The sequence below is a fragment of the Emys orbicularis genome, chromosome 4 (genome assembly GCF_028017835.1).
Source record: "Emys orbicularis isolate rEmyOrb1 chromosome 4, rEmyOrb1.hap1, whole genome shotgun sequence".
NCBI lineage: Eukaryota > Metazoa > Chordata > Testudines > Emydidae > Emys > Emys orbicularis.
Genome location: NC_088686.1, coordinates 65829170 through 65855318, shown reverse-complemented (window position 1 = coordinate 65855318; position 26149 = coordinate 65829170). Strand labels below are relative to the sequence as shown.

Sequence of the window (26149 nt, the reverse complement as noted above, 5' to 3'; positions counted from 1 at the left end):
CGATGCCGCCCACGATGGGCACGGCCTCGGCGGGGCCCAGCGCGGAGCCGTAGGCGCGGTGGTGGTCGGGCTGCGGGGTGGGCTGGGGCATCTCCTCCGTGCACAGCAGCAGGCCGAGCCCGCCGGGGTGGCCGGCGGGGCCGGAGCCCTGCGAGAGGCGGCAGAGCTTGCTGCGGTCGCGCCGCTTCAGGTCCCTCCAGCGCTTCTTGAGATCCTCCACGTCGCGGGGACAGGCGGCCACCGGGTTCACCTTGTGCCGGATCAGCTCCCAGACCCGCCGCTTCTGGCCCGGGGAGGCGCGGCCCGGCCCCGCCGCGAACAGCAGCTGCTCGTGCTTCAGCACCTGCTCGATCAGCACCTCGGTCTCCGCCTCGTTGAAATTGGCCTTGCGCCGCTTGGGCGAGTCCTCGGCCATCATCCTCCCCGGCGGGCGGGGCCCGCGGGCCGCCGCGATAGGTGCGCGGCCGCCGCTAGGCCACAGCCCGGGCCCTGCTCGGGAGACCAACGCCGCGCACGAGAGCGGGGGACGCGCAAGCCCCCGGCGCAGGCGCCCCGCGCCCCGCTTGTTGACATGGGGAGAGGGCGGGAGTCGGTGTCCGGGCGGCCCCGCCCCGCGCAGGGAGCCGGCGCGCGCCGCTCCCCAATGGGAATCCCCGCTGCGACCCGCGTCCGCCCCACCTGGCCCCCAGCACCACCGGCACAGAGCGTTCTAGCCCCGCCCCTTTCTGGCGTCACAAGCACACCCCACGGCGCAAATCTGATCCCAATCTCTTCCCGCCCCAGGCCCAAGTAGGCTAGTGGCGGCGCCGTCCCCGCCCGCGTGGTACAGCATTCTAGCCCCGCCCACAGCTGGTGTCCCCCGCGCTCGGGGGCAGGCGGGGTCTGCCCCCACCCCCTGCCGCAGTCGCTCCTGTCCGCGCGCCGCGACGTGCGTTGTGCGCCTGCTCGGCGGGCGGCCGGGGCCGGGGATGGCGGCTGTTTTGGAGCTGCTGTTGCGGGAGGAGGTGGCGCCCGGCGCCGTGGTGCGGTGGCTCGACCACGGCCCCAGCCACCGCCCAGCCGAGGTAACGCGCAGCCCAGCAGCGTTGTGTGACGCCGCTCCGCCCTCAGCCCTGCAGCGAGGGGCCTGGGCCCGCTGCAGCCCCGACTCCCCGGCCCCGGCGGGCCAGGAGTCCTTGTGGCGTGGGGCGGCTGGAGACTGGCGTCTTGGGCTGCAGCCTGGCTGCCCCGGGGTGGCCTCTGGGCCACACGCCCAGCCCGCCGGGCGCCGCTCGCCTGAGCACGGAGCGCTGCTCCCGGGGGCTGCAGGGCTCCCTGCGCTCTCGGGCCCCGGCGTGAGTCCAGGCGTACCGGGCGCAGCGTCACTGGAGGGGCATCCTGTGGAGGGGAGGGAACCTCGTGTCCTGCTCAGCACTGATCTGAGGGCAGCCGAGGGGCCAAGGCGGGGACCGGGGCTCTCCACGGCGCAGGGTAACTCATGAAGTTGGCACCCTGTGTGCTGAGCCCTGGCGGTGGACAGTGCTTACAGCGGGCAGGAGGAAAATAATGCGGGAGGAGCAGCGGCGCTGGTAAAGAAGTGCTTGGGGCGTGTCCCTCCTCAGCAGCCCCGCCCCACTAATGCCTATATAAATAAAGTGGCAGGTGGGTGTGATCCTCTGCGCCCTCCCCATCCCCCCGCTTTCAGCACTGCCCGTAGTTTCCATGAGCTGTGTTAAGAGAAGGGTAGCTAAAGTTACGTTTTACATTAATTAGGTACAGCTTTTTGTTTCTGGCAGTTTGCCAGTCCTGGTGTGACCCACAAAACTGCTTGGTTATTATTTTGGTCTGTAGCCGCTGAGGCAGGCTTGGCCGAGTGAGAGCTGAGCAGGGAGTCCAGATAACCTCAGCCTGAGCTACAGATCCAAGTGTATGTACAGAATACTCACACAATTATCTTGTATTCCTGAAATATGGCTATGCCTGTAGTTTGTGAGCTCCATCTGCTGGTTTTGCAGCAAGCTGTTATCAAACGCTATTTTAAAGGCACATTCTATTAACATCTTCTTATCAACCTGATAAGCTAAGTGAGATCTAGCCTGGTTATTTACTTGAATAGGAGACTTCCAAAGAAATCCAGGTTGCTGCAGGAAGAGAGTGGCAATTTAATAGATGGCACTGATCCCTCTGAGTTAGTAAAAAGAACAGGAGTACTTGTGGCACCTTAGAGACTAACAAATTTATTAGAGCATAAGCTTTCGTGGGCTACAGCCCACTTCTTCGGATGCATATAGAGTTAGTGCTGACTAATTACTCCAGTGGAGTGCTTGGGTACTGTGCTGCTGTCAGTGCTGTCTCTTGCATGAGATGTAAAATGCTTCATTAAAATCCCTTGGCATTTTTCATAAGTTAGAGGTGGTAAACACTATCTTTATCAAAGGCCACCTCAGGTAATTACACTATTTCTCTTAGCTTCCTTTCTAAAACTGTTGTATAGCATTGCTGCTGAGCAGGTGCCACTTTCTAATGCCACAGTTACTGTGAATCAAGGAGTAGCTGAATTGATAGTAGTAATTGTTAAATACATTTACCTTTGTGATGTGTTTAGAATCTTTTTGGGAAGAAAAGTGCTGTATAAATGTAGTTTAATTATGTGATTGTAAATAAAAGGTGCCACCATGGGAGAAAAATCTATATCCTGTGGGAAAGAAGTCAAATCAAAAGACACTCACTGCAGTTTTGAAATAAAAATTAAAAAAGCAAGGGGAAAGAGATACAAATTGAGATATATTGTGAAGTCATTGTCGGTGCAGCTTCACCAGCTAGAAGAATATTGCTTAAAAGGGAGATTAGAGGTCTAGTGCGAGGGCACTGGACTGGGAATCAGGAGACCTGGATTCTATTCCTGGCTCTCCCCTGCCTTTCTGTGTCTCCTTGTATGTGTAGAGTGCCTAGCAGTGAGTCTTGGTTGGGGCCTCTCGGTTCTGTTGTAATACAAATAATAAATAAACGTTGGTTGTGAGTGATTGTGTTTTTGGGATTGTATTTGAAAACAGGCTTTGCACTTTATAGCATTTTCTGCTTAAGGACTTCAGTGTGCTTTACAAATATTAACTAACCCTCACAGCTGTCTCACTCATTAAGACACTACCCCTATGAGGTAGACAAGTAATATTTGCATATTCTTAGATGTTAAGGCCAGAAGAGAGTATTCAATCATTTCGTCTGATCTCCTGTATAACACAGACCTTAGAATTTCATCTAGTTACTCTTGCATTGTGAGTACATTTTACAGGTGGGAAACCTGATGGTCTGACAGGGTAACTGTCTTGGTGAAGGGTGCAGTCCTAGGATACATCAGGTGTGGTATTTCTAGTAGAGATAGGGAAGTGTTAGTATCCTTATACAAGGCACTGGTGACACCTCATCTGGAATACTGTGTGCAATTCTAGTCTCCCATATTTAAGAAAGATGAATTCAAACTAGAACAAGTGCAGAGAAGGGATACTAGGATGATCAGAGGAAGGGAAAACCTACCTTACAAGAAGAGACTCGAGGAGCTTGGCTTGTTTAGCCTAACCAAATGAAGGCTGAGAGGAGATATGATTGCTCTCTATACATACATCAGAGGGATAAATACCAGGGAGGGTGAGGAGTTAAGTGTCAATGTTGACCCAAGAACAAATGCGTATAAACTGGCCATCAACAAGTTTAGGCTTGAAATTAGATGAAGCACAGGCGTGGACTTTGTGATTTCCCTGGGGAGTGCTCGACACCCCCCCCCCCCACCCCCAGCTCTGCCCCAGACCCCGTCCCCACTCCATCCCTTGCCGCACACCCCTACCCTGCCTGTTCCACCCCACCTCTGCTCCTCCACCCCCCAGCGCCTCTTGCATGGTGCTGAACAGCTGATCACCAGCGGGCGAGAGGCGCTGTGGAGGAGGGGGACGAGCTGATCAGCACAGCTGCCAGTGGATGCTGAGCACCTGCTATTTTTTTCTGTGGATGCTCCAGCCCCAGAGCACGAAATCAAATGAAGGAGGAGTGAAGTTCTGAAGCAGCCTTCCGGGGGAGGTGGGTGGGTGAGCATGCGTGTGAGAGAGAGAGAGAGAACCTAACTGGCTTCAAGACTGAGCATAAGTTTATGGCGGAGGGGATGGTATGATGAGACTGCCTACAATGGCACGTGGCCCATCTGCGACTGCTAGTAACAAATATCCCCATTGTCCAGAGATGGGACACTAGATGGGGAGGACTCTCAGTTGCTACAGAGAATTCTTTTGCAGGTGTCTGGCTGGCAGGTCTTGCTGATATGCTCAGGGTTCAACTGATCGCCATATTTGGAGTCGGGAAGGAATTTTTCCCTAGCTCAGATTGACAGAGACCCTGATGGGTTTTTGCCTTCCTCTGCAGCATGAGGCACGGTCACTTGTTGGTTTGAACTAGAGCAAATGGTGGGTTCTCTGTAACTTGAAGTCTTTAAATGATTACTTGAGAACATCAGTAACTAAGCCAGAGGTTATGGATCTATTACGGGAGTGGGTGGTGAGGTTCTGTGTCTTATGGTGTGCGGGAGGTCAGACTAGATGATAGCAATGGATGCTTCAGGCCTTAATATCTAAGTCTAAGGGCATTTAGCAAGTCTGTATCAGAGCTGATAAAATCCAGGTCTGTTGACTGTCAGTTTTGTGCTCTAATTAGTAGAGACATTTTTGGAAAACAATGAACAGTGGAAAAGCAGAGAGAGACTTTACAGATTTTTCTTACTTGAGCAGGAAACTGAAATTCATTTGCATTCTCAGCCAAATCTCCCAGCATGTGCTTCTTGAAGGGCACATATATGAAGCAAAGGAAGATACCTCCTCTCCTAAGAAAAAGCTCCATAAAAATAAAGTACTTGCTGTCTTCTGAAATTCCTGCTTTCCATTTCACCAGGGTCTCACTTAGGGAAATAAAGCTTTTCCTCTTTGGATAGGGCCTAAGAGAGGAGAGCACAAGTATGACAATGTGGTTGCCAGGTCTCAGTACAAAAAAGAATTAGTATCCAAGAGAGTTCTTCTGGCAGTGTGTCTAACTTTGCCTAGTTCTGTTGTGAGGAAAATAGAAATGTGATGCACTGAAAGAGCAGAGTGACTTTTTTTACACTGCATACAAGGTTTTACAGTATTATAATAATTTTTAAAAGCCGATGGTAGAATTCTCAGATAATTTACAGATGTTACCCTTTTAAGGATTATGTTCCCATGAAGATTTAAAATATATTAATGTTGCATTTTTATTTAGCTTTCTTGAATATTAGTTTTGTGCATCATAAAAGTTGCAGCATACTATATTTGGAGCTCTGTGATCTCACAAGTGAATAATATGACTTCATTAAAATGTAGTAAGAGCTTTTCTCTTCTGTTGTGTCCTGCACGTGAGGATATCAAAGCATTATACAAACAATCATTTATTTTTGGAGCACCCTCTGAGGAAGTAGATGGTATTAGTAGGGAACTGGAGCACGGAGAAGCTACAGGTTTAATAAATTGTCCACTAATTTTGTTTGCCTCAATTTTTGGCACTCTACTTGAAACATTTTAAAGGGGTCTGATTTTGAGGTTCTGATCACCCACAGCTCTTAATGACTAGGTGCAGTGGTGGGTGCTAAGCATTTTTGTCAGACAGGCCCCAATTGTTTCCAGCTGGGCAGCCAAAATTAGTGGCTGCTTTTGAAAATTTGGGCCTGAGGAATCATTGTCAGACTTGGGAATTCTGTAGAACCAAGAACTCCTGAATCTGTTCCTTGCTGTAACTACTAGAGACACTCCCTCAACTTAAGTGTTAGAATCCATGATGAGGATGAATTTGTGCCCAGTATTTGAGAGAGAGAAACAAATTGGAGTAAGTCCACGGGTATCTTTATTAATGTTTTGTTCTCTTTCCTTGCAGGAGAACCATGTCCATGACAAGCTGGTACCTCATAGTTTGCTTCAGAAAGACTTTGTGCCTTTCCTGTTGAATTTTTTAAGGGAACAGACTAGTCAGATCTTGACCAATGGGCCCTCTACCCCTGCTAAAACCCCAAATTCTAATGTCCTCAGGAGCTCAGCTAGCCATGGGAGCCAAAAGACAGGGTCAGAAAGGAGGGCAGGCAACTCAGCAGGGTCATGCAGCAGCCGAATGCAGCTCTTTTCCCAGAGGACCCCTGCTAGCTCCTGTACCCCAGGTGCTAGTTTTCCCTCCTCTGCTGCATCAAGTGGCTCTTCTGCCTTTACTGGGTCAAGCTTGTCTGGCCCCGGCAGTGATTTCCCCAGCACCAGCCCAAGCTTTGGTTGCAGCCCTGTGTTCAACCACAGCGAGAAACGTTCATCTCAGAAGGCCAATTTGGGCAGCTTCCTTATGCCCACACCAGATGTCCAGCCAGTGAGGCGAGGCAGAAGAAAAGGCAACAATTCTGCCAATGCCGCTTGCCGGCAAGTGGCTCGGGACATAGGGCAAAGCCTCACTGAAGAGGAGGATGGGAAGGGTGACAGCACATCGTTGAGTGGCGGGAGGAGGAAACGGAGTGAGGTGGGTCCTACCTCAGCCAATTCCCCACCTGATCAGCTGAACCTCAACAACTTGGAGGAGTTCCCACCCATGAGTGCTGCTTCTGGCTTGACAAAGTAAGAGCAAGTCTTCCTTGTTGCACTCTTATTTTTCTGATCGTGCTGGCAGCATTAAGTACTGCAGGTTATTTATTGGGAGCAGCTGACATTGTTATCTCACAGGTAATAATATATAGGTGATCTTATACCGTCTCAGTTATGAACGTTTTGTAATAGATTGCAGGTTGGGGGCTGTTGCTATGCTGTGCAGCCCATGTTTCTCAACTCACCATGCTCCCCCCTCCCCAGTATCCTTCTGAGGCTCCTCTAGGGCAGGGGTCGGCAACCTTTCAGAAGCGGTGTGCCGAGTCTTCATTTCTTCACTCTAATTTAAGGTTTCGCGTGCCAGTCATACATTTTAACATTTCTAGAAGGTCTCTTTCTATAAGTCTATAGTATATAACTAAACTATTGTTGAATGTAAAGTAAATAAGGTTTTTAAAATATTTAAGAAGCTTCATTTAAAATTAAATTAAAATGCAGAGCCCCCCGGACCGGTGGCCAGGACATAGGCAGTGTGAGTGCCACTGAAAATCAGCTTGGGTGCTGTCTTTGGCACGCGTGCCATAGGTTGCCTACCCCTGCTCTAGGGGCTCATCTTCATTAGGAAATCTTACCATTAAACACAGTTGTGAAGAGTTGAGACAGTGGTGATGTGATGCTGAGCACACCTTTGTCCTTGTTTGCCATGACCAGTGAGTCACAGTCAGTCAGCATTATCTTGACTCTTTACAGTTGTATTTAAACATGATAGGGCTTATCCTCAATATGAAATCCTAGGTGGCTCCTCTACTTTGCTGCAGCTGTCTGGAACAGCTGCTGGGATGGCAAACAGGCATTCTGAGACCTCTGGTGGCAACAGCATTGTCAGGTGAGGCATCGTATGTCTCTGGCTCTGTGGTGGCGGTTAGAGGGAAGTGGGTCCCCTGTGGTAATGGGCTGGGTGGATGGTTGGCATGTGGGTTCTGTTTGGTTTTTGAAGTGCATGAGTTTCCTCTGATTGCTAATGATCTCTTCTAGCTGGGCTGGCTAGGGGCGCAGCTCTTCCTGGTGGTACAAGCTGTTGGCCCTTTTTTCTCTCTGTCTGTCTCTCTCTCTTTCTCTTTCTCTCTTTAATGAAAGCTAAGATTCGCTGCTAGGTCTCAATAAAGGAGAAATCAGGCCCCTTTAAGGTCTCTCATGTTTGCCACCTAAAATCACTTTCGAAAATTTAGGTCATGGCTATCTGTAAGAATCTGAAGGATATGTGATTCTGAAAGGCCTCTTCAGATCAAGGCAGGGGCTTCTCCGGCTAGACTTAGCTGAATGTAATGTAGGTCTGGCCCACTAATCTTAGCCACCTTAACTCTCCTTCTCTTTAGTAGACCACAAAGTTCATAGGTTCAGAATTCCGAATAGTTGCTACAGTAGCTGATGCACAGCTCTCCATACCACAATGTAGGCTACCAGATTTTTCTTCCTGTGAGTCAGTGGTCTCTTTCTCCGTGAGGGGTGGGATAGGGAGTACCCCCTCTCTTTCCAGGAGGTATAGTTACAATTGAATCTGTACTTAGCAATTCCTGTTAGGCCTGGTCCATCTACACTGAGGTAATATCTTCACATACACCCCCCCTCACCAAAAATAAATAAATAAAAATAAAAAATAAAAAAATTAACCACCTTGCAGGGAGAGTTAAGCTTCTGCTGCCTGGTCTGTGCAGTTCTAAAGTCAGTTAATTGAAGTGATTTTAGAGCTGGTTAGAACTCTTAGTTCTCTTGAGAAATAGGGTCCCACATGGAGGGTGGGGATTTAAAGATGGGAAATCCTTATGATGCTCTGTGAGATGGTTTTGGCCTGCAGGATATGATGCATTTCCATCACAAGCAGTAAGTTTCAAGCTGTGCAGAGTGTGACTGATGTGAAAAGTGTGAGGAGACCGGTCAAATATAAGTCTGGAAGTAACAGTATAAGTAGTCTTTTGAGGTCCCTAGCAGCTAACATTGTAGCAGGCAGCAGATTCATTGGGAAAAGAGATGTCAGTTGTAGAACACTGATTTTATCATAATTTCTACATTTTATTTCAAATGACATATTACTGTTCTATGGAGCCTTTTCCCCAAGAATCTCACAGCACTTTACAAATCTTATGCCTCACATCACCCTCGTGAGGTGGATAAGCAATATTGTATGGATAGGTAAACAGAGGTGAAGAGAGATTAGGATTTGTCCAGGTTACAAAGCAGGTTGGTGACAGAGGCAAAAATAGAAATCTGGGAGTCCTGACTTCCAGTGATCCTCTTTGGCCACTATGTCATGCTTTCATGAACATTTTGGGACTATATGATGAACTATATGATGACTATATGAAGAACTGATGAGCAGCCAGAACTTGGTATATCCTAGGTTAGCAGTCTTACAGTGTGGGTAGATAAGTTGAGTAGTATCCGTTTTCCCCCATAGTGATCATAGTTACTTTTAAGTCACAGCAGTGTAGTAGCAAGAAATACGTTGTACTTCATCAGGATCATTGAAGTCTATATTTGTAGGATGTACCCACTGTTTGTCTACTGACCGGGGTAAAATCAGCCACCCTGCCAGATGCAATTACGGTTGCACTGTATCTTGATTCTCTCCTTCCTTATCAATTTTACACTGGCATCAAAATCCTCTGAATGAGTTTGATGGATTTGACTGCTATTTTCTCTCTTGATGATCAGTTTATGCTTCATTTAAGTGGAAGCCTCTCTTAAATTGTTGCAGCAAAAGCAAGCCATCAAGACGAATCAACCCAACTCCAGTGAGTGCTGAGCGCTCCCACTCAAAACCTAAGATATGTTTCACTTCCACACCAGTCAGCCAGTCTCCAGCTGCTCGGTTTCCACCTGGGACCAGTCTTGAGACCTTTGCTGCCATCCAGGAAGGGAACGTTACCTCCATAACTGGGAGCAGCCTTCAAGAGGAGAGGGAGATGCTGAAGAAAGAACGGTACAGTATGAACAGGGGTGGGGACACATCTGCAGGGGTTCATACCTCTCCCTTTATTAGGACATTGCCAATAAGAAGTTGTAAATTAACAGAAAATATCCAGACCAGATACTAGTTGTTTAATCAAAAATTGACCTAAAAGCAGATGAGATGAAAATGAACGTGGTATCAGACTAACAAGTTTTCAAATTCAGCCTTCACTCTGCAGAGTAGAAGCACACCTTTAAGTGAAAAGTGACTCTTGCATCATATTGGTCCTGAATTTATTGTATTTCAGTTACTCCTTATTGCATTAATGTAAAGTTCTGTGGGTCAGACTGCACCCTCAAGCATACTTATGTAACACCATTGTCTTCAGATGATGCTCTGTTTTACCTATGCAAACCTACTGAAAGCTAGTAGGGTGCGCAGAGATGTAATGCAGTGCCTATCACCCCATTTTAGGAAAGGGAAAGCTATAGGACAGAGAGGTTGAGTGACTTGCCTAGGGTCACACTCTGAGCCACAGCAGATTTAGAATTTGAACCCAGTTCTCCTGAATTCCAGTTCTGTGCCTTAACCACAAGACAATCTTTTGTCATTAGGTGGAAAATAGATGTATTAGGTAATTTAACCCATCTCCTGTATGGAAACTGCATTAGACTCTGTAAATGTTGTGATCAATTCTTGTAGGAATCCCAGCAAACCATACAGTGAAAAGAAATCTTCCTGTGTTGAATGTGGTGTGTGTCATCTTCAGTTCCTCTGTAAGTCATTGACTTTGAATTTCAGATGCAAGTTGCTGCACCAAACATCTTCTCCTGCAGGCCTGTCTCTGGATCCCAGTACACCTACCAAGCCTAATTACAGTTGGAGTGGAAGCCTTGCTACTGATAGTCAGCTAGTGACCTGTGCAGATCTCAGTAAAGTTTCCTGCAAGAAACAGCTGGAACAGCTGGCTCAGCTCTATTCAACTTGTATAGCAGGTAAAGAACTGGGAGTAGTGAGATGACCATGGCATGGAATATCTTCTTTAAATACTTACTATTTCCAGAATGCACGGATGACTTAATACAAGTGAGTGCTGCCTGGAAAAATAAACAGAAACCTCCCTTCTGCTCAAAAGAGTATATCCACTCCTCACTGGACAGAAGCCTAGAAAACAAGATGGGCCCTACACAATTCCCTGAACCCCTCAGCAGACTCGAACTGTATTGGCCCAACTGGAAAAGTGAATACCAGAGGCCAGGACTCTTCCCTGACAATGCTTATTAGGTTGAAGTAGTTTATAAGCTGTTTTAAACTGTTACCCATGGTTTAACTTTTGGGGGAAAGGAGGTAAAACGCTTTCTATAATGCACCTACCCAAATGCGCATGTCTGTGTATCAGCATTGTTGAGTCCTGTATGGATCAGCTGAGACTGTAAGCTTGAGATTTGATTATCCTCATTGTTATCTTGATTTATTAACATAGACTAATGCTGAGTATCTAACCATTTTATCTCACTTCCTCTTCCAGAAAATCTGGTTCCAAATATTTTCCTGGAGCTCTTCTTTGTCCTGCAGCTGCTAACATCCAAGGGCACAACTTCTTCGGAAGATGGTGAGAATGACCTGGAATTCAATCAAGGATGTAAAGGTCAGCAATGCTCTTGAATGGACACTAGGTTGTTCCCAGGCCTGGTTATGGGATACAGAGCATATCACCTCTGATTCAAGGGGTTCAAATCCAGCTTCAGGGATTTATTGACCAAAAGTCATTACACTGAAGACTTCTGAGGCCTGCATTAAGTGAATTAGCATATCTCAGTGAGTGGTATGGAATATGGCATTCAGGTAGTGAACAAATAAAGAACCCTAAAAGCTTAGTTACTACAAAGAGACCAGTGTCTACCCTTGATCTAGTATAACCCTCCTGTTGATATGAGGGGATGTTCCACTATGGAGTGACAGGGGTATTTAGCCCGAAACTTATAGACCAGGCCACCAAATTAGTTTGACATTTGGAATGAATGGGTGTTTTATAATCTAGTAGGCTATTGAAAACCAGGTTATGGTAGCTCACTGCTATTGTCTAAGAACTCCATATTTACCTGCTAAAACGAATTTTCAGAGAGAAGAGTGATTCACCAGATTTCCTCCTCCCATCATTTCCTTCAAACCCAGAAAGACCATTGTAAGTTTAAGGTCTAATTCTGCCTAGGGACACGTGTGCAGTTCCCATCAGTGGGAATTGGACACAGTTTTTTGGCAGATTTGGACCTTACACTAAGTTAGTTGTCAGATGGATTTTTGGGTAAGCTGTGCAAAGAGTGACTTCTAGCTGAGAATAGCTCCTGTTGTCTGTTAGGAAAAGGCTCCATTTTTGGCTGCTCTTACTGTTCTGTCACCTACAGATCTGAAGGACCCCGGCTGGTCTTGACTTCGGTAGCACAGTGCACCCCAGCCACTGTCTGGAGGAGTCTAATAATTGGTTGTATTTGCTCGATGTTTTGGCCCACAGTTGGCAGTCTGTGGACATAGTGCTGCCAATGTGTTCATCCTGTTCCAAATCAGTTTGGATTGATTGTTTCGTCAAGGAGGGGATGGATAGAATCCCATTGATGCTGTCCCAGGAGTCCACATCTGTCTTGTAAGGGCTCACTCCATGTCTAACTCCCATTGACATCAGTGGAAATTCCATTACTTCCAGGATTGACCCTTAAGAGAGAAGCAGCCTCTTGTCCAAGGCTGAGATTTAAGGAGTTAACATGAACTCTGATCTAGTTGATTGCCCACTGCTAACTAGAAAAGGTGGATAATTTTGTCCAGCAAGAACGCTGGTAGTTATACCGATTAAAATAAGAACGGCCAAACTGAGTCAGACCATGGTCCATCTAGCCCAGTATCCTGTCTTCCAACAGTGGCCAATGCCAGGTGCTTCAGGTGATCCATCCCCTGTCGCCCATTCCTAGCAAACAGAGGCTAAGGACACTTCAGAGTACGGTTTTGCATCCCTGCCAATCCTGGCTAATAGCCATTGATGGACCTATCCTCCATGAACTTATCTAGTTCTTTTTTGAGCCCTGCTATAGTCTTGGCCTTAACAACATCCTCTGGCAAAGAGTTCCACAGATTGACTGCGTTGTATGAAGAAATACTTCCTTTTGTTCGTTTTAAACCTGCTGCCTATCAGTTTCATTTGGTGACCCCTAATTCTTGTGTTATGTGAAAGAGTAAATAACACTTCCTTATTTACTTTCTCCACACCAGCCATGATTTTATAGACCTCTATCATATCCCCCCTTAGTTGTCTCTTTTCAAAGCTGAAAAGTCGCAGTTTTATTAATCTCTCCTCATATGGAAGCCATTTCATACCCGTAATCATTTTTGTTGCCTTTTTCTGTATCTTTTCCAATTCCAGTTATCTTTTTTGAGATGAGGTGACCAGATCTGCACAGAATAATGGCAATCAAATATCAGGCTTCAGGGCAGGCTCCAGATAATTGCCACAGAGATCAGGAAGAATCCTCCCCTCTCATGCAACATTGCACAATTGGCCAACTATGTTAGAATGGGGTCTTTTTAATGGGGTGTTTTGCCTTCATAGAATCATAGAATATCAGGGTTGGAAGGGACCTCAGGAGGTCATCTAGTCCAACCCCCTGCTCAAAGCAGGACCAATCCCCATACAGATTTTTGCCCCAGATCCCTAAATGGCCTCCTCAAGAATTAAACCCTCAACCCTGGGTTTAGCAAGCCAGTGCTCAAACCGCTGAGCTATCCTTCCCCCCTACATGTCAGGTAATGGGCACTCATGGAAGGAGGATGCTGGTCTTGATGGACGAATGATGTGACTGGGTTTGGTAATTCCTACATCCCTCTCAATTAATTGCATTAGATTTTTCTATTTAGCTTCTGAATTTTCCACCAATTGTTGTTAAATGCTGTTTATTTTCAGATGCAGTAGAGCGGCAGCATTTTCGAAATGTACACAACTGTGTTTATTTTGCTGTGCAGGTCTTGGATTGTCAGTTTGAGTAAGTTGAACCTTTCTCTTTCTTTGTGTGTAGGTGGGTTGTGTGAGAGAGCGAGAGGGCGAGACAGCGTGCATCTGGATTTCACTGAAGTCATTTTAGGGGCATGGTATTGAGTAATTTGTGCAAAGTCACGCACTGAGTTAATGACTCGATTGAATTAGAAAACTAGGACCTTTCTTTGTGGTGGCCTCTACACCATTATGCTTCAGTATAAAGTGTCCCCACAGGGAAATGGTGGGTTATGAGGTAACACATCCAAAATGCAGTTGGAATTTGGTGAGACTGGTGTTTTGCTTCAGATGCCACCACAACAGAAAAAACTCAGTGGACTTTTTCCTTCATGTCACCTCCGTGCGACTATGGCATTTGCAGTGTGTCCTGTTGATGCTAGTAGGATCCAGATCCCAAGTGGCTAGTGGTTAAACCTGCATGTTTTTTGTAAAATAAATGTACACTTTATTTAGATTTACTCTCTCAATGTTGTGTTCCATGTGTGTTCTCTTTGCAGAATTATTTCTCGTTTAGAAAAGGGGACATTGAAACTTTTGGCTGAGAATGAGCGGATTGCATCCTTTTCCCCTGGCTTGCATGCAAGGCTTATGAAAGTTTATGAAAGCAGCACAGCCAAGGTAAAAAATGAATAGTCCTTAGAAAGTTGAATGTATGAAATTCCAAGGGGTTGCCAGTAATATGCTTGCCTATCTCTCCCTTGCCACAGTGAGTTTGATGGTTCTGATATCAAATCCTGTTCATCCTGCTCTGGGGCTTCATTTTTCAATTTCTTTGGAGACTATGTTAAAACCACCCTTTCCTGTCCAGATTGAGCCTGTGCATTGCTAGGGCCAGTGACCTGTAGCTGGGGATTCCTTTAACTTGTATTCCAATTAGGGTGAAATCCTGACTCCATTGAAGTCTGTGGCCAAACTCCCAGTGAATTCAGTGGGGCCAGGATTTCACTTTTACCCTTTTCCCTGTGGTGAGTCTGGAGGAAGGAAGGATGGCCTAATGGATATGGCACTGGGCTGCGACTCAGGAGGCTTGGGTTCATTTCACAGGTCAGCTACAAACTTTCTCTGTTGTTTTGGGCAAAACACTTAATCTACTCTGTGCCTCAGTCCCCAATCTGTTTTAAAAAAATTAGAATATGGGGTTGTACTTCCCTGCCTGAAAGCAGTGTTGTGGGGATAAAATCAACTGATGATTGTAAAATGCTCATGTGATGAGGGCCGTATAGATAGAGGTAGCAGATGTGATGAAGCTGTTTTACTGATTGAAGGGATTCTTTCTCTTTCAGAAGAGGGGAGGAGAGATGATGACATAGGAATCACCAGCTGTTACTCTCACCTTCTCAGAATCCCTGTGTTGAGCTGACGTGCATTAAATGATTGCACAGGGCTCTTTCCCCAGCGCAAGTGCCTGCTAGTTCTGTTCTCCTCGTCTCAGGAGAGTTCCTCAAAAGTGATAGGAGATGCCCCCTTACCATCCTACTGAGTGACTGTCTGTGCCTGTGCCTTTTCTGCACTAGTGCTGACCAGCAGTTACTCATTAATGGTTAGGAAATGGTTAGTGTCTGAACAGCTTGACTGTGGTAATACCTAAGTTCAAGTTCATTTCTTTTTACCCTTCCAACTGTTAGGCTGTGTGTCAAATCAGAGAATTGCATTATACTAATGGACTCTGTTATATATTCAATAGGTGTCCCTCCTGCTGCCTTCATCTGTCCAGTCCGTTTCTTTCCAGCCAGAAACGGACAATCGTTCTAACTTTCCAAGTGACAGGGCTTTTCATATATTTAAGAAGCAAAGGTAAATGTTCTCCAGTTTTAGTGTGTGTGGGGTATGTTCTATCCATGGTCGTGAACAATTGGATGCCATAACATCCAGCTATACTGTGTACATATACAGCATAGTGGGGATAGTCTTAGGGATGTTTTGCTCTAAAAACACAGGCCTTTACTATTTACAGGGAGTAAGGACTTAATCTCTTTAAACAATGGAAGTCTAAATTCTGCAGAAGTTGTTGACATGGAAGTACAGCACAACGCAGTGCTGGTTCAGCTCAGCCTTTGGAGCTACTCCTTCTGTCTCTTTTCTATTTTGTGGGAGAGTAGGGGAGCGTCTCCTCTCGACTTGTTCTCTTTTTCATGTAGAAGTAATTTCATGTGGTTCCTATTCTCTTTGCTTCATTGAGGGATCCACCACACAGGTTCATCTGCTTATCTGACCCTTACCCTACGAGTTCAGTCCTTGAGGGGGCCACTTAGGGATCTGGGGCAAAAATCAGTACTTGGCCCTGCTAGTGAAGGCAGGGGGCTGGACTCGATGACCTTTCGGGGTCCCTTCCAGTTCTATGAGATAGGTATATCTCCCCCCAAAAAAAAAATACTCTGTCTAATAATGGGATGGGTGTTTTGGTCATGATGCCTGAGCTCAGGCAGAGCACCTGTCAGTGGTGGGCTGCAGATTGAAACTAATAATCTCAGTGGTGATGGTCACTGCTGCAAAATGGTAGGATACATGAGGCTTTGGAGATGTGACTTTTATTCAGTTTGGAGTGTATTCAATTAGGGGATATCTTGTGAACTGTTGGCTGGGCATCAGTTGATATTGGTTCAGATGCTGAAGGCCCAGGACTTGACCTGTTTGCATCTTTTGTTCAATAGGGACATCTTTTATGAATTGTTGCGCGAGTGGGAAGATAACCATGAAAAACCAGGCTGGGACTTTGAAAGAGTTCTGGGCAACAGGATCAGGTAGGATACTGGTGCTGCAGCTCTGGTTTGCTAATAGGAAATCCAGTAAAAACTTATTTTTGTCCCTGAAGCCAGTAGATGCACAGAAGGCACAGAGCTAATTATAAAGAAGATGTTGTTTTACAGTCTCATGTTTTGGAGCAGAATAGACTCATAGACTAAGTTCAGAAGGGACCATTGTGATCATCTAGTCTTATTGACCTCCTGCACGTGGCAGGTGACAGAACTTCACCCACCCACTTCTGAAATAGACCCCTAACCTCTGGCTGAGTTACTGAAGTCCTCAAATCATGGCTTAAAGACTTCAAGTTACAGAGAATTCACCATTTACACTAGTTTACACCTTCAAGTGACCCCTGCCCCATGCTGCAGAGGAAGGCAACACCCCCCGCCCCAGGGTCTCTGCCAATCTGACCCAGGGGAAAATTCCTTCCCAACCCCAAATATGGCGATCAGTTAGACCCTGAGCATGTAGGCAAGACCCACCAACCAGACACCTGGGAAAGAATTCTCTGTAATAACTCAGAGTCCTCCCCATCTAGTTTCCCATCTCCAGCCATTGGGGATTAAATCTTTGCCTAGTTTTGAGCCTAAACTTGTTGATGGCCAGTTTATATTCATTGTTCTTGTGTCTGCACTAGCACTTAACTTAAATAACTCCTCTCTCTCCCTGGTATTTATCCCTCTGACGGATTTATAGAGAGCTATCATATCTCCCCTCAACCTTCTTTTTGTTAGGCTAAACAAGCCAAGCTCTTTGAGTCTCCTCTCAAAAGGTAGGTTTTCCCTTCCTCTGATCATCGTAGTAGCCCTTCTCTGCACCTCTTCCAGTTTGAATTCATCTTTCTTAAACATGGGAGAACAGAACTGCACACAGTACTCCAATGAGGTCTCACAAGAGCCTTGTATAATGGTACTGACACTTCCCTGCCTCTACTGGAAATACCTCTCCTGATTCATCCTAGGACCGCATTCGCCTTTTCACGCCACATCACATTGTCATAGTCCTCCAGTGACCAACTAATACACCCAGGTCTCTCTCCTCCTCTGTCGCTTCTAACTGATCAGTCCCCCTCTCGCAGCAAAAATTCTTATTGTTAGTCCCTAAATGCATGACTTTGCACTATTAAATTTCATTCCATTTTTATTACTCCATTTTACAAGGTCATCCAGATCTTCTGGTATGATATTCTGATCCTCCTCTGTATTGGCAACACCTCCCAACTTTCTGTCATCTGCAAATTTTATTAGTGCACACTCATTTTTTGTGCCAAAATCAGTAATAAAACTGTTAAATAAGATTGGTCCCAAGACTTATCCCTGAGGAACTCCACTAGTAACATCCCTCCAACGGTTCACCATTCAATATGACACTTTGTAGTCTTCCCTTTAACCAGTTCCATATCCACCTTTCAGTTCTCGTATTAAGCCTCATCGTCTCTGATTTAACTAATAATTTCCCATCTGGAACTGTATCAGATGCTATACTGAAATCCAAGTAGATTAGATCTACTGCATTTCCTTTGTCTGAAAAATCTGTTATCTTCTCGAAAGAGATCAGGTTGGTCTGGCATGATCCACCTTTTGTATAAAAACCATGTTGTGTTTTATCCAGATTACTGTTCACCTCTATGTCCTTAACTACTTTCTCTTTCAAAATTTGTTCCAAGACCTTGCATACATTTGAGGGCAAACTAAGAGACCTGTAGTTTCCTGGATCACTTTTTTCCTCTTTCTTAAAAATAGGAACTATATTAGCAATTCTCCAGTCGTAGGGTACGACCCTTGAGTTTACAGATTCATCCCACTTCTTCTTTCCTTGTTTTCTTATTTATATAGCATTGGAAGGCATTGTTTTTTAAAGAAACCAAATTGTGCTTCTGCTATAGCTGTATGTAGACTCTGTTTTGATTGGCTCTTTATGGTTTTAGCAGTTTGTTTTGTTTCCCAGGGCTATGATGAATCATCTCACAGCAGCCTATAATCACAGCCACTTTGCCAGGCTCTTTCAGAAACAGCTTATCCAGGTAAATAATTTTATTGTATTTTCCATAAACAGAGCAATTTTGCTAAGCTATAGCAAAATGTAACCTAGTATTTATACATTTGTACACATACTTTTTGCTGTAATTGAACCCTTTCCTGAGTGAATGGAATTATTTGAGGGGGCGGGGAAAATGGATATCTCATCGGGATAATTTTATCAGTTCAAATCCAGCATAGATCGGTAGGAAGCTACCGTTATCTAATGACTGTAGAATGGGCTGTGTAAAATAAGTTTGTTCCCAGTACAGTTCTTAATGGACGTGTGTCCATACCACAGTGGACAGATATGCCAGGGAATTAATTGATGATGGAGACTGGATCACTTAATCTGTTCTACCTTAGAGATGATTCCTCTGTCAGGTTTGTGGCACACTAATAGGGCTGTGTATGGAGCTGTGACTACAGAGGGCTTTGGTCTTGACAGCTGTTCACCTGGCACGTTTTACCAGCAATAAAAATTCACACATTTGGAAATTTAAAAAAAATGTTTAGACGTTGATGTGTATCTGATTCAGATTTGCCCGGTTATGTTTGTTGTGTTTCTCAGTGGAATTAATTGTTGCTGCTGGATCCTGGTCTGGATATGATGGCCCCTGATTTTGGTTTATTTATGCCCAGAAGAAGACTCGATGCTGTTTGAAGCATTATTGTTATTCTATCTAATTTTTTTGCCTGCTATTGTTCCAAGTAATGTGTGAGATCACTGTGAGAGAGAGAGAATTTTCTACTCGTTTGCTTTGTGTGTAGTCATTTCCATTGCTGATCCTGTATAGTTGGTCAGTTTCCCTTGTTTGTGGGGGGTCTCCTTTCATACCGCACTGTAAAGAGAGATATTTAAAAAAAAAAATCTAAACCACAAAAAATTGTCAGAGGCTTGGTCAGGTGTAGTACTTGAAACTACTTGCAATGCATATTTTGAGATCAATGGCCCTTTAGGTTGGGATTTTCAAAGGAGACTAAGGGAAGTAGGTGCCCAGTTTGCAAGTTGGGCACCTAACTCCCTTAGTCACCTTTGAAAATCCCACCTTTTAGGTGTATTTCTAATCTGAAAAGAGACTGTAAAAATGTTATCTTCTTATTCTGCAAATGTGCTCCCTGTGTGTCTCCACAGTTGTCATCTGCTGACTTTAGTGAGCAAAATACGTTTTTACTGCTCTCTACTTCTGTTAGCCTTGCAGAACCATCATAGCTAAGAGACTGGGATCATCAAAAAAGGTGTTAACTAAGTTCCAATTGCAAGGCCAGATTTCTTCCTCAGTTACATCTTTGCATTCCTATTGAAGACCGTAGGGTTTCATAGGTGTAACTGAAGACTTAAGTTGAAAATGTTTTGTCTGCAATGAGGTATGAGTGTAACTGACCAGGACTTGGCCTGCTGGCCCTGTGTGATTTGTGATACCTGAGCAGGAAGGAATCTAACTTGACTCTTAGAGCCCAGGGTGAGTTTACAGGGTTGGCAGTTGTAAAATTATTTTCCTTTGTAAACTTGAGCAGGTTCAGTTTAGAATTATTGAGATGCAATAAATGTTAACCTCACCATACCGTATTTTAAGGAGTTTACTTCTCAGTGTGGTGCCAGGATTTAAAGTTGCATCCTTGAGGTGCCTAGGTACCTGATTAGTTCTGAGGGCTTGAAGACCTCTTCCTTTGAGTGCTGAGCTGTAGCTCTCTGTGTGGATGAGCCACTGCAAGTAATCTTAAAATCTGTGAAGCACTGGGGAGCCCCACAGAGTCTGGTCCAGGAACATGCAGTAGATGACAGTGAGAAATTGCACAGTTTTAAATAGTCCTGATCCCTGAGCGGTGGGCTAAACCGTGGAAGACTGAACTCTGGTTTGTGCCGGTTGTACAGTTATCCATGGTATTTATATTCTCTGTGTAATAGGAAGGCAGGCTGGCCCAGCAGCCTAGGGTCCTAGTGTTAATGTGTGGGATCTGGATTCCATTCCTGAGACTACTAGGCTGGGAGGGTAGCATGTGTTGGGCCTTGTACGCTTTTCCATATATTCTCCCCTCCCTTGATTGGCTGAAGGAGGTAGCATTCATGGGCTCTATAGGGAGCCACATCCAGTTCCTTGCATTGGTTAGAAAGCTCCTACACCAAAAGTCTTTTTATGGGGCAGAGTGTGGGTGGGGCAAAATATCCAAGATAAAAGAAAATCTTATAAATTTCCCATCTCCCTCCTTTTTCCCCCTCCTGAAGATGTGTAAAGGTCCTATTGGTGGTGGCACAAGTTGGGGAGATACCCCAGACCAGGATGTCCTTAATATGCTGGGTTCCGATAACCTGAGCCGGCTGAAGAGGCTACAGGAGAGATTTGTCGTTCCTCAGAGCATCAGAGGGCCCTGCCCGCCCCCTGCCTTCCCAGGGTGCCAGCAGTTCTTCAGGGACTTCATTCTCAGTGCAGGAAGGTTAGCTGCATATCACTGCTTATGCCTCGGCTAAGTTTGGATGGTTGTTGGCTAATACCACTGGCTTGTGCTGCAGTTGGGGAGTCAACTCAGAAACTGGTCTTGGAACTCCAGCTCTTTGGGACATTGGAGCCCAAGTGGGGACGTTTTCAAACTCTGAAGAAGGTTGCCATTTGCACTGTCCATTAAGTACTCCTGGCTGGTGTAGTTACCAAGTTGCTCTTGTATCCACTGGCACAATCCATCTTCCTCTCCTAAGAGCTACATCAGGCTAGTTCCTAGTTAGCTTACTACAGAATCAAACTGAATGTCTTGCCAGAGGGGGTCATGGTTCCCTAATACCACGAGGTGATGCAACAGCGAACAGCAGGAGCTCTGCACAGCTGAAGTGTTCCTTACAGGGTGGTGGTCAGTGCCCTGCAGTGGAGTGTGGGGCTGTTCTATGGTTAGCCTTTCATGTTCCACAGCATAGATTCAGATCTGCCTTAGACTGCAACTGAAATGAGTTTAAGGCCCTCACAGTCTCATCTGTAAATGTTTAGCCACAGCATTAGAACTAGCATGCTGTTGGAGAATAAGGGGTGTCTCTGTTCCAGAGAGGCCCAAGATTAGAATGGAAAAGGTGGTTAGTCAATGTTGAGGTTGGTTAGTGCACTGACAGAGCTGTGTGGCGAGACTTGTATGGAGTCTCTGCCCAGGCTCTGTCTGGCTGTTAGACAGTGCTATTCTTGGCCACACAATGCACTTGGAGTTCCTCCCTTAAACGAGTTGATGTTTTGTATCGGCCGTCCCCCACTTCAGTGATTAAGGCTTAAATGTTAGTTGAGATTCCACTGCTATTTTCAGTCTGACTTTTCATCTTTTGCTGAAGCTACCAGTTCAACCAGCACCTGATGGATAGCCTGTGTCTAAAGATACTCGAGCTGGATGGCCTTACTTTGGTAGAGCATGAACCTAGTGATGGGGAGGCAGATATGGATGAACAGGTAAGTAATATGTTCCAGACACCTACTAAGAACTTGTTCATTGGATCAGTCCAAGAGCTGGTTCACGACGAGGGTTTCCTAGTTGCTACAGTGATATAAATAATAATAAGACTTGTTTAAAATTCAGTTATAGTTGCAATTATTATCCTCTTTAAATAGTATTTTAGAATATTTTTTTAAGTTACATCAGTATGTTTGGAAGATAAGAAATTCTCCACTAAGGTTCCAGTAGCCACTTTAACTTTGCTTCTCTATCCAGCTACCATTTACATGTGCTCAGTTATGGTCACAGCTGTAGCTATGCAAACTATGGCACCTTTTGATGTTTAGCAACTCTTAAAATGTGGTTCTATTCTGAAAAGGGTCAAGTTTTGTGTTTTAAAAGACGTCTTAGCAGGTCTGTTCACTGTGTGTTGAGTCTGATGGTCTGACTGCAGTACAAATAAAGTGACTTTTAACATTTTAAAAAAAATCATGTTAAACCTGTAGAGCTAGCATACCTATGTTTGTAAGGCTAACTGTGCAATCCCATTGTTCTCAAATTTTGCCTAGTTATACCTGTGCAACTCCACTAAAATCCTGAGGGTTGCACAGGTGTAACAGAGGGCAGAATATGGCCAGCAGGATCTTTGATGATCATGTTGCACAAGCCACAAATTTAGTTTAGCTGAGATCCCAGGGTGTGTTTGTGGTGCCGGAAGCTTCTAAGATGAGCAAACAGTCTGGAGTCACTGAGACAGAACACACGTAGGACCCCAGGCTGCCATCTTCACCAAGTCACTTTTCAGAATGAAACTGCTCTCTAAATTCTCAGAGATATGCAGCTGCTACTCAGCTGATGTTGGCTATGTGCTGATTGCTCTTGCTTCATTGCCAGAGATGGAGGAGTGCAGGAATATCAGGTTAAGATTAGTAATATGGAAGTATGACTGTTTGAGCAGCTTCTTGTTTTCTTTCTTTTTTTTTAAGAAAAAGATCTTGGATTCATTTGTTGCTTATGGCAGTAGTGGGACTATCCCCTGAGTAGCCAGTGCAACAGTGAAGACAGGAGCTGTGTACAGCCATTTATGTATGTAATTTAAATGTACCCATCACCACAATATCTAGTTACATTTATACTGATTAAATGTACTGCACTAGTCTCTCTGGAGGAGGAGCCAGGTCTCTACTTGCACTCAATTCTAAGCTGCTTTTGTAGGTCTAAGTGGCATGCCCCCGGAGCATGTTTCTGGGGCTGTATTGCAATGTGGTTAAGGGAATGCCTGCTGGAAGAGGTGAGACTTTGAAGGCTGGAAGAGGTGGGCTCAGGTTCATCTCTTGTAGTAGTGAGCTTCACAATTGAGGGTCCTCTGCTGAAAACGCTCTTAAACTGAAACCTGGACTCTGTCAGTGGAAACATTTTTGTGGAACCCATCTACCATGGAGAAAAGTAGAGAGACATGAGGTCACATAGCTCAGCCTCTGTCCATGCAGGGCTTTGAAGAGAAGGGCCAGGTCCTGTAAACACTTGATTGCTGAACTCCACTTTTGAAGGAGACTTGAATATTGCAGAGTGCCCTTCTCTGTGTTGTAGGGGGGAAAGTTTTTCAGAGAGTGGTGGGGAGGATGAAGCTGGGAGGCATTTCCCATGCAGGAAGAAAAGAACTCTGGTAGATAACTGCCTCCCAGTTTGGTGTGGTGTTGTCCCTGACCAGTTTTCCTTCTCTCCATTTCAGGATGAAAAAAAGCGTTTCACTGCGGCCCTGATGACTCTCCGGCTCCTGGCAAAATTTCTAGGATTTCTTGTTTTCCTGCCATACCAAACAGTGGAACCACCGAGCAGAGACTTGCAGGAGTCTGCAGTGGCATTAAGGAACCAAGTAAGTAACCTGCTAGAGAACCAGCCTGTGCTTTTGCTTGGCAAGTAAGTTTCCTTTGCCCCAGATGAGGCAGATATTTCTCTGCTGCCTCTGGCAGCATCATTTCATGAGGTGGAACAGACTCCAAAATGACATTCCACACTGTGCTGTGCCCTGTCTCCTACGTGTGTGTCCTGTTGGGTGAAGAAGAGCGTATGAGATAGGGAAGAGGGAGGTGTTAGTAAGTGGTGCAGTGCTGAACTTCTTGATGATGCTGTTGAATCATGGCCATTGTATCGAAGACCTGAATACACTGGAAAGACTTCCTTTGCATTGTGTCAGGTTCTACTGCCAGAAACACTTTCAGGAGTGTCTCAGCCCTCCGCTAAATACTTCCACTAATATGTCAAACCAGATTCAAATTGTCTGTAAGAATTGAACCCAGATCTCCTGATACCGGGTCAGGGTTCTAGCCAGAAGACCATCTTCTCAAAGCTACAGTGGGAGCTCCATTAGCTATTACTAGCAGGATATTTAATTTATGTAGATCTCCAGCGACTGGAAGTTACAGAGATATAAATACTAGCCATTTTGTTACCACTTAATTGTACAAAAAGTTAAATCATGGAAAGAAAAACCATAAGGTAGATGTGGATTTTTCTTTTTAAAGTAAGTGTGAAAAGTTAGCTTCAGACTACTTTAAGTTGACTTAATGTGTGTTGCCCATCAAGACCCTGCCTGTACTGGACGTATTGAAGCTCCTGAGACGATCTATCTTGAACCGACGTACTATCCTTACCGTTCCTTGGGTTGTAGAGTTCCTCTCCCTTGTGGACCATTTTGCTCCATTCCTTGACTACTACGGGAGGGTATTTTCCCTCCTGCTGCAGCTGTACAGGTGAGAGACTGAGCAAGGATGCCTGCACCTGCTTGAGAACATTTCTTTGCAATGATAATCACGTCCCACTCTTCTTCCAAAATGGTGGCTGTGAGGCTGCATGCTGGCCCTCGGGTGGGATCATTATAAAAATCGCTTAATTCTTCTGTCCCTGTTACAGCTGTAAATCACTTGTATTTCTTTTGATTTTATACTATGTTAAGAGGAGTCCATCACAAGCTCTGGGAACCTTTGACACTTGATTAAAATACAGAGTTTGACCAAATATGTACAACTTCCCATGTGTCTTCAAGCCGTGTGCAGCTGCAAAATATAAACTTAAGTCCCTCCGCAAAGTTCCCCACTGCCCAAATATTTTCAATTCTTCTCTCCTCCATAAAAAACAGTGCAAAGAGATGGGATTTGTAGCATGTCCTCAGGTCACCAAACTGGCTGCTGCAGACCAAATGTACAATGCACTTTATACACCCCCACCCCCCACACACTCATGCACAGGCTAAGACACCTTCCCTGCTCAAAAGAGCCTGAACTTTAGGGTAGACAAGGCAGGGAACAGGTCAAGGAAATGGAGAGCATGGAGACAAGTTATAGTATAGCGAGAATATTTTTTTTTATTAATGCAGCTGAGTTTTAATGGTCTCTTCTACTGCCCTTTTTCCATGGCAGATGCCTGGTTCTTTCTGAAGATAAGGAGATGAGTTTCCTAAACAAGCTACTGATACTTGCAGTGCTGGGCTGGCTTTTTCAGGTACAGTAGTTGGAAATGTAAATGGCTGGAGGAAAAGTGTGATAGAAGTTAATAGAAAACAATTGAAAATGAGATAAATAAAGTGAGCTAAAATAAACATGAGATCCTTTCTGTAGAGAGTTTAACACTGGTGTAAAAACAACAAGGAGTCCGGTGGCACCTTAAAGACTAACAGATTTATTTGGGCATAAGCTTTTGTGGGTAAAAAACCTCACTTCTTCAGATGCATGGAGTGAAAGTTACAGATGCAGGAATTATATAATGACACATGAAGAGAAGGGAGTACCTCACAAGTGGAGAACCAGTGTTGATGGGGCCAATTCAATCAGGGTGGATGTAGTCCACTCCCAATAATAGATGAGAAGGTGTCAGTTCCAGGAGAGGCAAAGCTGCTTCTGTAATGAACCAGCCACTCCCAGTCTCTATTCAAGCCCAAATTAATGGTGTTAAATTTGCAAATAAATTTTAGTTCTGCTGTTTCTCTTTGAAGTTTGCTTCTGAAGTTTTTTTGTTCAAGAATAGTGACTTTTAAATCTGTGTTAGAATGACCAGGGAGATTGAAGTGTTCACCTACTGGCTTTTGTATTTTACCCTTCCTGATGTCCGATTTGTGTCCATTTATTCTTTTACGTAGAGACTGTCCGGTTTGGCCAGTGTACATGGCAGAGGGGCATTGCTGGCACATGATGGCATATATAACATTAGTAGACATACAGGTGAATGAGCCCTTGATGGTTGATGTGGTTGGGTCCTCTGATGGTGTTGCCAGAGTAGATATGGGGACAGAGTAGGCAACGAGGTTTGCTACAGGGATTGGTTCCTGGGTTGGTGTTTCTGTGGTGTGGTGTGTAGTTGCTGGTGAGTATTTGCTTCAGGTTGGGGGGTTGTCTGTAAGCGAGAA

The 26149-nt window shown here is 45.2% G+C and overlaps 1 protein-coding gene across 1 annotated transcript in view; it reads left to right on the top strand.

The window, feature by feature from the left end:
* The window catches only part of CDAN1 (codanin 1), a 43571-nt gene that overhangs the window by 46 nt on the left and 17376 nt on the right, over window positions 1–26149 (top strand). The window contains exons 2-16 of the mRNA XM_065402756.1: window positions 964–1064; window positions 5908–6623; window positions 9346–9570; window positions 10342–10535; window positions 11069–11188; window positions 13490–13568; window positions 14077–14197; window positions 15264–15373; window positions 16231–16320; window positions 18272–18347; window positions 20570–20778; window positions 21650–21764; window positions 23480–23623; window positions 24334–24500; window positions 25167–25248. Of these exons, the coding sequence (XP_065258828.1) occupies window positions 969–1064; window positions 5908–6623; window positions 9346–9570; window positions 10342–10535; window positions 11069–11188; window positions 13490–13568; window positions 14077–14197; window positions 15264–15373; window positions 16231–16320; window positions 18272–18347; window positions 20570–20778; window positions 21650–21764; window positions 23480–23623; window positions 24334–24500; window positions 25167–25248 (2544 nt within the window). The 5' untranslated portion in view covers window positions 964–968. The remainder of the gene's footprint in view (window positions 1–963; window positions 1065–5907; window positions 6624–9345; window positions 9571–10341; window positions 10536–11068; window positions 11189–13489; window positions 13569–14076; window positions 14198–15263; window positions 15374–16230; window positions 16321–18271; window positions 18348–20569; window positions 20779–21649; window positions 21765–23479; window positions 23624–24333; window positions 24501–25166; window positions 25249–26149) is intronic.